Below are 15,511 nucleotides of genomic sequence, written 5' to 3' on the forward strand. Positions count from 1 at the left end.
AAAACTATCAAAGTTTTAGTATAAAGGAATATGCAAACACACATATACGCAATCACGAATACCAATAAAATGAAATCAATTAAATTTTTTTTAATAGATGTTAAGACTAATGGAGCACCTGATGGCAAGTGGTCACTATCACACATAGAGGTTGGTGGTGTAAGAAATATTAACCATCCCTTGTGACACAAACCAGGGGAACTAAGATCTTATATCCCTCCTACCAATTATAAACAAAATAAAGAAATCGCAGTTTAGTTCTAGAGTTTTAGACTAGAATTTGTTCTTTTATGTTCCAATAATTATTGTAGTACTAAAATAAGAGCCTGTAAGTGTCCCACTGTTGGGCTAAGGCCTTTTTTCCGTTTAGAGGAGAAGGGTTGGAGAATTTCATTGAAATTAGACACATGCAAGTTTCCTCACAATGTTTCCCTTTGAATGTGAATGAAAAATCAGTGGTGCTTGTCCGGGTTTGAATCTGCTATCATCGGTAAAGATGCACGTGTTCAAACCACTGGGCCATCACAGCTCTCATTATATACTACATAATTGTAATAGTAATAACTTTTACAGTTAGTATTGAAGTTACTTAAGTTACAAGAAAGGAGCGTACTCATTTTCAAGACCCCTGTGTTGCAAATGTCCATGGGCGGTGGTAATCACTTTCCCAAAATAAAAAAAATAACTAGTTTCAGTTCCATGTATTGTGGACTAAATTATTAATGTATCACGCACACACACACGATCAATTAACGTTGTGTACCAATATCAGTTCTTGGTTATATGTATAAACATGTAACAAATAAGTAATGGATCTCAGGAAGTGCAGGCTTGGTAACTCTTCTTGAATTTTTTTGTTGGCAATTCATCCCGAAGCGGATATTGCTTAAGATTATAATGTTTTACTGTTAATTGTGAAAAGTGTCACTTTATAAAACAAGTTGAATCAACGATATTTGAATTGTTTTTTTTTTTAATTTAAAATGTTTTGTATACTAAAGTGTTATAATATATATATATATATATATATATATATATATATATATATATATATATATATATATGGCTTTTATTTTTGTTTTTTTTTTTTAAATATGCTATTTAGTTAATCTAAGTGTTAACTAAAATACATTTAACGACTCCATGTAAAACAAGAATCTATCTTAATAATTATTATTAAAAATAATATAATTTTATGTGCTTGTAGTTTCTGAAGTATATTATTTATTATAGTGAAAAATTGATCCATCTTGATGTTGAGAAGTGAGCGGACACAAATACTAGAAAAGCGAATTTTATTATTAATTTAACATTATTTGAAACAACAATTAAATTATTTACAAAAACCGATTTGAAGGTACCAGTACATATAAATGTACGCACAATTTAATATAAGAACAATTATTAATTATAATAAATGCGAAAGTAACTCTGTCTATCTATTGCTTTTTCACGGCCCGAATACTGAACCGAATTTGATAAAATTTCGTATGAAGAAAACTTGAAATTCCAGGAAGGATACGCATAGGCTTTTATGTCATACAATAGACGATCCTTACGTGAAAGAAGCCACAGACGACTACTAGTACAAGAATAATTTTATTTTGTAAAAAATAACACAAAAGGTAAATACGGATTTCGCATCAACCGTGATTGATTAGTTCAAAGTAAATCCAGACCGTCTTCACGAATTTAAGCTTCGGTCTGTTTTGTGGTGAGTCAATAAATCCATAGCAGTTAATTTGTTTTTAAATGTCTATTTCTTTTCAACGTCCTTTCGCATTCATGATTCATAGATTTTTCTTTTCCTAATATTATTAGATTTATATTATGTTTATATGTTTATATTATGGGTGTATTATTTGTTGGTAAGGCATCTCCAATTCATCAGATATTCTAGCAAACCGATACGACTTGGGAGCCTTCAAAAATTAGAGTACTCATTCCTTAAAGACTGGCAACGCACTTTCAAGCACCCCAGTGTTGCAGATGTCCATGGGCGGTGGTAGTCAGTTTCCATCAGATGAGCCTCCTGCTTGTTTGCCATCTATGACAATAAAAATATAAAATTTATATAAAAAAAAACGCTTTGTTGTGAAGGTGAGTAAGCTAGTGTAACTACAGGCACAAGGGACAAAACATTTTAGTTCGCAGGTTGGAGGAATATTTGTGAAGTAAGGATTGGTGTATATTCCTTACATCGCCTGTGTCTATGGGTGGTAATCTTTTAGTCAGGTAGCATATTTTCGCGTCCACACAACTATATCAAAAGATATGTCTACCAACATTTCGTAAAAAGGTTAAACAGTTTTTCTTTTATAACTTATAATACGGTTGTTAGGCTATTCCGTAACAAGTAACTCGAAACTCACCGCAAAACAAGAACTTGAAATTTCAGAATTTGATATGCGTCGTACGCCATAGACTATAATAATTATAAAATGTATAGGATACATACATATGTCAAAATGGCGTATCACTCTAAGTCGGTTATCAATATTTCAAGAGTTAGATACGAAGTGACTTCTCACAGACTCGTATAGCTGTAACGGAATGCTATTCTGTAAGAACTCTCTTACATATGTTACTCGTGAAATGTTGTGATATGCTAATTTGGCGTGTATATCTCTTAAATGTTATAATTGTTAAAGTTATCACGATCGTATTATGCACGTATAAACCAGTTTATTATTACAGAATAACTCAATTGGCATTAAATTAAATAAAAAAGTACTTGAATATGTTTACGTCACAATAACAATTTTTTTAAAAGCGATAAAGTCTAAGTCTAAAATGAATGACTATTTTCCTGTTAGTACAGAGTACGTAAAAGGGGTATATCAATCATTATTTTTAAAGTGTGTGCCATACAAGCGAAACTTACGGATCGTTTTCTTTTATTGTGACACTTTGAATGAAGTCTCGTAGGCAACTATACCATTCGTAAATAAAACGAACCGTTTCTATAAAATAATAATCGGACGTAACTGAAAAATAATATTGGTGTGAGTGAGAAAACTCTCAGCGAAATTGTACGACTCCATCATATCAACATCAATGTGTAAACAAATTTTATTAAAAAGGTTAATTATTTTTTTTTTAGGTAAAATTGCTTTACAAATCTTAAACGGTCACCACCGCCCTTAGACAATGGCGCTGTAAGAAATACTTACAATCTCTTACATCACGAATACACCACCGACATTGGGAATGTTATGTTCCTTGTGGGTGTCTCTCATCCTTTAAACATGATTAAGTATTAAGATTTGACGGTAGAATTTTGTAATGAGTGGGTGGTACCTACCCATAATGGCTTGCACAAAGCCCTGCCATCGAGTGTCTGTGTATAGCTGTGTAGGGATCTACATATAAACTAACATCGTGACATTTGGCGCACTGACTATTTGAGAGACAGACGTAATTACAAAACGACCGCAAAAAGGTACGAAACCGCTACTGACAACAGTTTGTGTACAAATTGTATTATTTTGTTTAAAATTAATCATTCTACATAGTAAGGCTCTTTTGTATCGTAATTTTTAATTTATTTGAATATATATATTATACAATATAAGACATACAGGTATTATTCTAAATAATAATTACATACATATTACATTAGCAGCCTGTAAATTTCCCACTGCTGAGAAGGTTTGGAGCATATTCCACCAGGCTGCTCCAATGCGGGTTGGTGGAATACACATGTGGCACCTCACGATGTTTTCTTTTGCCGAGCACGAGATGAATTATAAACACAAATTAAGCACATCAAAATTCAGTGGTGCCTGGGTTTGAACCCGAAATCGTCGGCTGAGATGCACGCGTTCTAACCACTGGGCCATCTCGGCTCTAAATAATAATTAAATAATATTTATTTTATTTAAATAGTAAACTGGGGTCAGTGATTTTTATACGGAATATATGTATATCTATAATTATATATGATTATTATATTCAAACTATTGCTTTCCCCGCCGGTTCTTCTCGGTAGAATCTTTATTTCGAACCGGACAATAACCGAACAATAAATAATATTGGTCATTTAAAAAAAATAGTGTCCAACAGTTGGCCACAAAATACACGCACACTAGTAAAGTGGTATAACGATTGGGTGTCAAGCATAGCTGTGACGCACACCAAGACAATGAAGTTCACTCGTTTATTTAAGCAATTTGTAGTGCGACACTCTATATATAGGTATAAATTGCCTAAGCCAGTGATCATTTTAATTTTGTACCATGATATTATTCAAAGCTGATTCATGAGCAGGACTGTCTTATATTATTTCAGACCCTTAGAGTACTCGGGAATATGGGGCCCTGCGGATTAAATTATGATGATTACGTTTTTGTCGTATGTTGCCCTTTGTGACACCCCAACCTCACATCACATCATTGAGCCCCGCATCGCCAGAAATATTACAAAAAAAAATGATAGTGTAAGCCTTTCAGGGACCCCCAATGGGGGTCTTGGCTTCGTGTCCATTGTGTCTTTTTAGTAAAAACGGCAGCGATTAATTCGTTCTCATATTCATATATATTGTAAATATTACATATAGTAATTTATATTTGTATATAGTCATATAAATATTTGTGTAATCAAACATAATACTGCTTATATAATCTATGCGAAAGCACTGATCGAAATTTCAAAACTAAATAGTGTACGGTTTATTTGTAGAACGCTTACACTGCGTTTTAAAATGTTATAATAACGTGTTAAATATTGATATCAATCGGGGAATGAGAGAACTATTTGAACGGCTAACAGTATATATACAAATCTAAAATATATATTTATTAATATAAATAAAGCAATTATTTAGCTGCAAATTATCATTAATATAAATTTATTTGTTACTGCATGACGCGTATAACAAAGATTATAAAATAGTTCATATAAATTTGCATCTATATAGATATATTTTAAAGTATAGTTGATGGACAGTTATATAGTTGATAATTAGGTTCGAGAGTGTGCTACGTGCCCAAATTTAACGGTGATTTAAGGTCGTTGCGTGCGCTGTAAAAAAAAAAAGAAAACGTTCTATTTTCAAAACTAATAAGCACGTATCAATTGTTTTATTTATTTATACTTATGTGTGTATTCGATTATTAAAATTATCAATTAGTATTAACGCGTCGCATGCTTTGATTGCGTGTCGAGATTTACAATGTCATATACATGTACTTATGTTAGTTTCTTTGTAAATTATTTGTAGCCGTTTTAATAAGATGTAAAATGTTTTATGAGAACAAACTTTTAATCGCTACAGGAATAACTGTATAGCACAGCTTAACGAGGTCATAGTAACCAAACTCTAAACTTTAATAAGCCCGCTACGTTTGTACGTAACTAATAAGTTTTTTCTCAAACGCCCAACTTTATCACCCACGACGCTAATAAAACTTCATCAGAGGTACGTGCGAGGACGGATCCGCAGCGGCTTTTAAAAGCCTTAAGCGAGGGGGGTGTAAGGCGTCGCGACGCTCAGTCGGGCGCCGGCCTTTGGCAGCGCCGGTCGCGCACATGGCCCGTGCCAGGTAAAGGGCATGCGGCCCGCGCTCGCCGCGCTCGCGGCCTGCTGCGTGGTGGCGCGCGCCGAGCTGCCCTCCGCGCGCCTTGCTTCGCGCAACACCACCACCCAGCACGTGCTTCAATGCTCCGAAGGGCTCGTCCTTCCACTCTGGCTGCCTCTCGAAGATGTTCCAACACTTCAAATCGCCTTACGAGGCTTCGTTTATTTCTTCACTCTTATGTACCTTTTCATTGGAGTATCCATCGTTTCTGATAGATTTATGGCTGCAATCGAAGTCATAACATCAAGGGAAAAAGAGGTGCGCGTGCGACGTAATGGAAGCGAGCAAATTATTGTAGTACGAGTATGGAACGAAACCGTTGCGAATTTGACGTTAATGGCCTTAGGGTCCAGTGCACCTGAGATATTGCTCTCCGTCATCGAAATAGCCGGGAAGAATTTCGAAGCTGGAGATTTGGGACCGGGTACAATCGTCGGGTCAGCGGCGTACAATTTATTCGTGATAATCGCAATCTGCGTTATGGTGATACCAGATGGAGAAGTGAGAAAAATAAAGCATTTACGAGTGTTCCTTGTAACCGCAACTTGGTCAATATTCGCTTATGTCTGGTTATATCTTATACTAGCTGTAATATCACCGAGCGAAGTTGAAGTATGGGAAGGAGCCGTTACATTTTTATTTTTCCCCGCAACCGTAATGACAGCGTATATTGCAGACAGAAGGCTTTTAGTTTACAAGTATTTAAAGAAAGGATATAGAGTCAACGAACGAGGAGTTATTGTTGAAGGCGAAGGTGACGGTTCCGTTGAGATGGCTTTAAAACCAAATTCTGATGAATTTGCCTCAGATGACGAAGAAGGTCGAGAGTTAGATAAGTCTCGTAAAGAGTACATCTCAGTGTTACGCGAGTTAAGAAGGCAACACCCCGAAGAAGATTTAGAAACAGTAGAGCGGATGGCGTTGGAGACGTTGATGGCTCGCGGACCGAAGTCACGCGCTTTTTACAGAGTTGCCGCAACGAGAAAAATGACCGGAGGAGGTGATTTCTCTCGAAAAATATCAGAGAGAGCGCAGAGCGATTTGAGTGAAGTGAAAGCTGAATTACAACGGCGAGAATCGACCTCTGTAGCAGTTGAGCCAAAAGGGCCAAACCTGCGTTTCGATCCCGATCATTACACCGTAATGGAGAACTGCGGATCTTTTGAAGTACGAGTAATTCGCCGTGGAGATCTGAGTGGTGAGGTCACCGTACAGTACAACACTGAAGACGGAACTGCTGAGGCAGGATCAGATTACGTTGCTGCACAAGGTTCTCTGGTATTCGGTCACGGTGAAACAGAGAAGAAGTTCACCGTACAAGTTATAGATGACGATGTGTTTGAGGAGGATGAACACTTTTACGTTCGATTGACAGCACCGAAAGGCGCCTGTTTAGCTTCACCATCTACCGCGACTGTAGTGATATTGGACGACGATCATTCTGGAGTGTTTTCATTCCCTCAGAGGGATTTTGAGTTAACTGAATCGGTCGGGACTTACGAACTCCGTGTGGTAAGGACGGCTGGTGCTAGGGGCAAGGTGCGGATTCCATACTGGACGGAAGACGGTACAGCAAAGAGCGGTGCACAGTTCGAGGCCGTGCAAGATTCCATTGTGTTCGAGGACAACGAAACAGAGTAAGTACAAATGATTTTAATATATTCATTACCTATTTCTATTAATTACGGTTGTTTTTACTTTGAGAAAGATTTTAAGAAACATACAAAATTACACGTAATAATTCGACATCAGAAATAACTGTTTCTTATGTAATTGTAGGTTTTCCGCAGGTTGAGAATAAATGTGTGCTTTTTTCTAAGTACATTCCCAAGGTTTGTACGGTCATTTATAAGGTTTCAGTGCGCGTGTACATTTGCTCATTACAGTATAGATTTTTCTTTAACTTTGTATTAATAACATAACCATACACGTATAAAACTATTAAATATACAATAAGGAATATTAATTTATTATTAACGGATTTACTACGCTTTAAATCGATAACGATTTGGTGGAAATGAAATTCATATCTGGTATAAATCTATGACAGGGTACTTATTTTAATTATATTATAACTTTTAGCCTTATTTTATGCTATAATTATTACGACAATTTTCGATAGTCGATCATGTAATATATAATTACTTAAATATACCCGATTTTTAACGGGTAAGTTCGCGTTAGGATAGACGACGTTACGCTTTTTCTCATCGTAGTTTTCATTTAATATACAAATACTCGTTCATGAATTTTAGTTATTTTAGTTTACATTTAAAATAATTTTTTTAAACATGTAATAAAAAAGTATGATTTTTTTTTACTTTCCTTTTATTGAATAACCATTCTAAAATTCTATAGAAAGAATAAAAATTGACCCAATGAAGATTAATAAAAATATTAAATAATCTTTTTACTAGGTACACAATAGTTACAGCTGTTATACTTATGACATAGTTTTTAACCGATTTTTTTTCTAATTCACGTCTATTTTGACATCAAAATTGATGATATCAACCCATTATTACGTACAGAAAAATAATATCCAATATAATACAGAACAATAATTAATTATTAGTAATCTACTAAAATAAAATATACTCAATACACTTGTCAAAAAATTACGATTACGCGTACCACTCTCTTCCAGTTTGAGTTTTGTGTAGATCTGTAAATAAATAAATATTATAAATATTGGACAACATCACATACATTACTCTTATCCAAATGTAAGTAGCTAAAGCACTTGTGTTATGGAAAATCAGAAGTAACGGTACCACATACACTCAGACCCAAGATATCATAGAAATTTAATGAACTTTTTCTACATCGACTCGGCCGGGAATCGGACCCGGGACCTCGGAGTGGCGTGCCCATAAAAACCGGTGTAAACACAACTCGACCACGGAGGTCGTCATTAGATTTATAGCAAAATGACGGCTGTCATCTAACACTTATGTTTCAAATTTATCTTAAATTAAACCATTAAATTATACACAAGCTTAAGCTTAAGCCAAGGATAGATACCACACACTCACCATATATTCTACCACCAAGCAGCAATATTGTTGTTGCATAACTACAGACACGAAGCACAGCACATGCACAGGCAGAACATTTCCCTAAACTAAAGAATGGTTAAAAATTCTTACGGTGACGATGTCTGTGAGAAGTGGTGACTTACCATCGGATCGCCTATGTGCCTGACCATAGGCAGCATACGAATGGCATAAAAAAAATCAATACCTTGAAATATACATTATAATGAATAGCTCTGTATGATATCTTAAAAAAAATGAATAAATTGCAATTAATAAATTCACTAGTCATTATTAATTTGCATTTTATTCGTTTTGCATTTGTAATCTAACATACATTATAGTCACTACATAGTACAAAACAAAGTCGCTTCCCGTTGTCTGTCTGCTTGTATGCTTAGATCTTTCAAAACAACATAACGGATATTGATGCGATTTTAATATATAGAGTGATTCAAGAGGAAGGTTTATATGTATAAGAGATCATTTTAGATGATTCTAATGTGATGTCGTAATAAACATATTTTTTATGCGCTTACATTACAAACGATGGCTGAACCCTACGAAGTAAAACGTTCTACAAAAAAGTCCGCGATGGTATATGTCTATCTTTTAGGGATAACCTACAATAACCATTTTTTCTCCTTTATTTTTAACGAGAAATAATGAATTATTTATTAAACGATTTTAAGCAATACAGCGCTAATCCTTATCGAATTAAGTACCTTGACTACATTGTGCATTTAGTATAGATCAATATGGCCCCTTACAGCATGTAATTTAAATGAATACTTTCGAATATGTTACATATTTAAAATGCAGAGACATAGCGGTTTCTATTGTCTAAAAAACTGTGAACGTTGTATATACATAAATACATCTATCAGCATTGCACCCGTAAGAAGCCGGGGCGGGTCTCTAGTTACTTTTAAGTCATGTTAATATGGAACGAAACTGTGAACGTAATCCTCTATAATATATTATCTGTCCCGACATAGGGGTAAAATTCATCATACCGTACCAATTTCATTTCCTTCCCTTAAAGTTGATATTTCCAAAAATCCTTCTTCCTAAAATAAATCTATGGTCCAGATTTCTTTATAGACTCATGTTTGGTTATGGTTTGACGGACGTTTTTTTACGTTTAGATTAGCTAATGGTCGGCGTGTGTTCCATTTTTAAAATGTTTTTGTAAACAATTGTATCGCTTTGTGCAGAAATGTACCAACAGAAGCACGAATAAAACTGTTATATATTTTTATAGTGATAGTAACCCTGTTAAAGTATAAATGTATATAACTTTAATGTTATCCATACTATTTTAAAAACATTTCATAACTTTTCTTTTCTCGTTCGACGTTCCTTTTCAACTCAATCGGAATGATGGATGAACTCATTGAATACGAACAAATCAAGCGTTATTTTAAAGTAATAAGTAGATTTGTCGTTAATTCGTCAGTCTTATACCGGTTGGAGGATACAGATATGATAGATTTTAATCCTTGGAGGTTTCCTCACGATGTTTTCAACAGCTCAAGTTGATTATTTATAGAAATAAGTACATCAAAATTTAGAGGTGTCGAGTTTAAACCCGCAATCTTTGACCAGTTGTAATAACGGCATTCTTTGCCTTGAGAAATTAATAAATAGGTTAGTAGCTTAAGGTTATTCTTCAATCACTTATAATGCAGATGATGTCATATCTCATTACATTGGTAATGCGTTATGAGCATTTGTTTACTATACTGTGACGTCACGTCTATATTGGCAGCGCGTATTGTATCCTTTAAAGATTTCATACTTTTAAAAATAAAACATTCAATGTATTCACATAAATACATTTATAGCAATTTTCTTATATATAATTATTATTATTGTGTTCTTAATCTTGCTTAAGAACCGAGATGGCCCACAGATCAGAACGCGTGCATCTTAAACGATGATTACGGGTTCAAGCCCAGATAAGCACCACTGAATTTTCATGTGCTTAATTGGTGTTTATAATTCCTCTCGTGCTCGGTGATGAAGGAAAACACCGTGAGGCAATCTGCATGTGTCTAATTTCAACGAAATTCTGCCACATGTGTATTCCACCAAGCCGCATTGGACCTGCGTGGTGAAATATGCTCTAAACCTTCTCCTCAAAGGGAGAGGAGGCTTCAGCCTAGCAGTGGGAGATTTAAAGGCTGTTAATGTATGTGATGTAATCTTGCTTAGTTACTAATTACTGATTTTATTACAGCAATGGAAATTATATATTTCAGTATTTCTACTAATATTTTATACATATTTAAAAACTTAATTCAAAACTATTTATTCAATGTATTATTTTTACTTAATCACAGTCAACGTACAAACTACCAACGCTTCGGAAAGGTAAACATCATACCTGCGAAGAACAGACGAATACAACTCAGTAGAGATATTTTAATATATTATTTTATATTTGGTAAATGAATAACTAGAAGGCAGATTCGAATAAAAGTATTTTTACAAATAGTACATGTTCAAATCAATCTGAGAGTAACTTTATTTCCAAAATTACCCATAAATAAATAACAATAATGTATCATCTATATACATTTAACATTGAATTCCAATATTTTTTGTTAGACTCTAATCGTGTCAACTAAGTTAGAAAGTAGATTAGCCTTGGACTGAATACAGCCAGCTAAGGCCAATTTGGTTCCATCTCGTCAAAGTTGTTTCGCTGATAATTTATAAATTACATAAGGTATACAATGGTGATAATTGCACTACTGACAGCGTAAATAAGACGAGCAAATGGACCAACCAACGGTCAGTGTACAATTCCCAACAACTTTAAAAACAATTGTCGCCAATATTCCACCAACCTCGGAAGCTCAGATATCATTTCCCAGTACCTGTAGATGATTATTTAAATATTTCACTGAATTTCCCACCACTGGGCTAATGCAGAAGGCATGCCTTTCTCTTCTGATGGGAACGGTTTGGAATTGTTTCCAAGTTACAGCTTCATAAACTGTACGGCAGATTTCATCAGACACACGTATGTTTCCTCACAATTCCTTCATCGGTATACAGGAGATGAATTATAAACACTACTTATGCATTTGAAACTATGTCGTATGTCGTAAATTTCGATTAAAATTCACGTGACCTAACAACTAATTTCGACTCCTTAAATGAATTACGAATACGAAGAATGAGAATTAGTGAAAACGAAAACACTCACATTTTGACAAGATATTTCTTTAAGAAAACTCATATTATAGAACAGTTTGAATAAAACAAGCATTTACAGCTGAAAAAGTACCGAATTTTAGACGAGTTTGGCTTAGGTCCGAAATAATCATAAGATATCGCATCAAGTGAACCATTTGCCTATCTGTATTCATGAAAATATTTGAATAAAAAAAAAGTTATTCAAAATTGGAACACATTCCAAAATATTCTTTATTTGGTTGTAGGACATACCATAAAACTAAGACCGCTGGCTATCTTTTTGAACACAATGAGCTCAGAACGTATCAAACGGATTTTCATACGGTATTCACCAATAAACGGAATGATTCATGAAGACGGTTAGGCTGAATATTTTATTAAGATTTTGTGTTGTAGTTGAAAATGTCGGAAAAAATTAAAGCCAACTCCAAACTTTACTGGCATGCGCCGGGTAAACGAATTGAGGTATGTTTATAACGATATAAATATTTTCTGTAGGCCTTTACCTGTGCGAAGCTGGGTCGGGTAACTTGTTAATAACACGTATGACTTAGTTGACATGACCGTTCAATAATCGCTCTAACATTGTATGGTTTCCTAACCTTCGCCGTATTCGTTTGGTTTCACGGTAAAGCTAATAGAGTAGCATCAGACGTCATTTACCTATAATTTAATAACATAGTTATACAAATTAATGGAATAAATTATAAGTATTATATTATACATTAAAAATATATATGTAGTGGTTTCGATTTTAGATGAATCAAATCAAATCAAAATATACTTTATTCAAGTATGAATCGTCATTTAACAAACTATTTAAAGTAAAGCTACCACCGGTTCGAAATGTAGATTCTACCGAGATGAACCGGCAAGAAACACAGTAGTTACTCTTTTTCAATATCTAAAATACAGTCATGTTAGTTATATACAATTATATATGTATGTTATGTCTCCTGCCTGGAAGTCAACAAGCATTAACTCCACGCTTTTTTATCATCAATATCGAATAATATGCCTTCTTAAACAATGTTTTTTTTACAATTGACTTGAATCAAAGACAAAAAGCGTGGAGCTAATACTTGTTGACTTCCAGGCAGGATATAGTATATTATTGTATTTAAGTAACATAACTTTTTATTTTTAAATGTCGGGAAAGAGTAACTACTGAGTTTCTTGTCGGTTCTTCTGGACATAATCTACATTCCGAACCAGAGGTAGCTTCACTTAATATAGTTTTGTAAAATGACGAAATGCTTGTTAAACCCTACTTGAATAAAGTATATTTTGATATGTTGATTGAATATAATTATTGTATCTTGTGGTACAGATGTCAACCCATTCAACTATTAATAGAGGCTGTTAAGATTTAATATTTACGCTACTGTTCTGAACTTCAGAGTCAAAAAGTATATTTATATATTATATCGTACAATCAAATTATTTTTATCGTATCGATAAATTAAAAATGAACGTATAATAAATAATACCTTAAATGTTAATATCAAGTTTCTGAATTACAATAAAATAAATGACTTTAAAACTACGAGCATCAATACTCAAAATATCGACAGGTAGGAAAGAAAGAGTGCCATTATTTTCGTACACCAGAGTTGAATTACGAATTTCAGGTAACAGTAAAAAGTCCATTATAGCACATTACCGGGTTATTATATATACCTTACGAGAGTAAATATACTATGTTTTTATATCATGATATACGGCGCTAATGTTCTTTTATGAGTTCAGATATATATTTTATTGAATTAGTAATTTGCTGGACTAAGGCATTATTATTTCTTCTTAAAGAGGGGCGTGGGGTATTTTCTGTACAAAGGGTAAATTTCATTATAATCGGATGAGTACGTAAGATGAGAAAGCGTAACGAACGAACGTGGTGGCTTATTGGTGATTTGTGCAAGTGTATGTGGTACCACTCACTCATCATATATTATACCGTTAAGCTGAAATATTTAAATGTCGTGTTCCGTTTTGAAGAAGCTAACGTTACTACAGGCACAAGGGACATGATATGTCGGTTACGAAGGTTAGTGGCGCATTGGCGATGTGTGGAATGGTTCCAATCTCTTACATTGCAATGTATATGAGAAGTGGTGACCAACTGCCGCTGATTCGTCTTTAGATAGTTATATGCATTTTTTTTAAATTCCATTGATCTTAACTGTGGTCTACCTACAAACGCCTACAAATGCTATAAAAAAGAAACAACTCACGACACCATACGTCCATTAGTTAGGATTCCTCCAAGCTACTCTGTAATGAGTTCATAGTTATACATGTGGCAGAATTTCATACGATCCATATATTTTTTTAGGAAGACGAGATGAATAATGAATACGAAATTAAGCACATGGAAACTGACTGGGCGTTGCCAGGATTTGAATCCAATATCTACTTTTAAATGCCATTTTACGTACTCCCTATATTTAGCATTCGTTCAACAAATAATTTTATCCAAGGTAAAATATAATTGTTGCCGAATTGTCTAGCGCTGACCGACAATTACAGTCGCTTACCGCGACAATGAATACTTTCGTAGAATTAACTGAAGCGGATGAACTTTGATGAAAACTATTTTATCATTGAACAAAAATTAAATGTACACATATACAACCTTTTTTAATAAAAATAACGAATAATTATTATTTTTTGTTAATTTGATATTGAATGGATGCGTATGGTGATGGTACGTGGTGGAAGCCTGGCAGATGGTGGCAAGTTTGCTACCACCAGATACCTTAAAAATTACAGTAGGTTAATCGATATATGTGTCAAAAATTTGAAATAGACTTACCGTCACCGTAGCGAGGTTGCTACCAGCCTGTTTGTGGTAGATGAGCAGTCAGTGTGTAAAAATCCGAACTATTATTAATTAAAAAATAACTTAGTTAACAAGTAAACCCGATTATATCATCTAGTATATTACTGAAGTACAATAATAATTAAATCATCTGTAATTGATATTCCTTAATCAACCCTCGTCAAATTGTTCCAAATTAATTAGTTTCGCTGACAAGTTTCCGTCTTACTTGGAATGAATTGATCATTTCTAGTTAAATAATATCGTCAAACGTAGATAGTATAGAGTAACAGCCTTATGTGTCCCGCTGCTGGGCTAATGCTCCCTCTCACTTTCGAGGAGATCTTTAGGACCCTACTCCACCAAGTGCTCTATGATGGATACACATGTGGTAGAATTTTATTGGAATTAGTCACATGCAGGTTTCCTCACGATGTTTTCCTTTACCGCCAAGTACGAGATGAATAATAAACACAAATTACATTATAAAAATTCGACGTTGCTTGCATGGGTTTGAACCCGTAAGCATCGGTTAAGATGCACGCGAACTAACCACAGCGCCATCTTAGCTCAACGTATATGAATAGTTAATTTTTATGAATCTTTTTTTTTAAATTCAAATTACGAACGCATTATCATACCACTTTTATATTTCCAAACTATTTTATATAAAAAAGGCTTTATTAAATGTGCTTATTTTATTATATTTTATTTTCGGGAAACATACAGCATAGTATAACACAAAAAAACATTTGGTACCAAAATAAGTCTTACATCTGATAAGATAATGAAATAATAATAATTAGATAATAATAGTAAATAGTATATAAATTTGGGTTCTTTTTTTAAAAAGTATTTTATACTTTAAC

At 34.0% G+C, this 15,511-nt stretch overlaps 1 protein-coding gene across 2 annotated transcripts in view; it reads left to right on the plus strand.

Annotated features, from left to right (window-relative positions):
- Positions 1-5,500: 5,500 nt before the first annotated feature.
- The window catches only part of LOC125071075 (sodium/calcium exchanger 3), a 129,285-nt gene continuing 119,274 nt past the window's right edge, over positions 5,501-15,511 (plus strand). For both annotated transcript variants that reach the window (XM_047681160.1, XM_047681159.1), the window contains exon 1: positions 5,501-7,216. In XM_047681160.1, coding sequence (XP_047537116.1) covers positions 5,553-7,216 — 1,664 coding nt within the window. In that variant the 5' untranslated portion in view covers positions 5,501-5,552. The remainder of the gene's footprint in view (positions 7,217-15,511) is intronic.

This window comes from Vanessa atalanta, chromosome 18, assembly GCF_905147765.1.
Source record: "Vanessa atalanta chromosome 18, ilVanAtal1.2, whole genome shotgun sequence".
Taxonomy (NCBI): Eukaryota; Metazoa; Arthropoda; class Insecta; order Lepidoptera; family Nymphalidae; genus Vanessa; species Vanessa atalanta.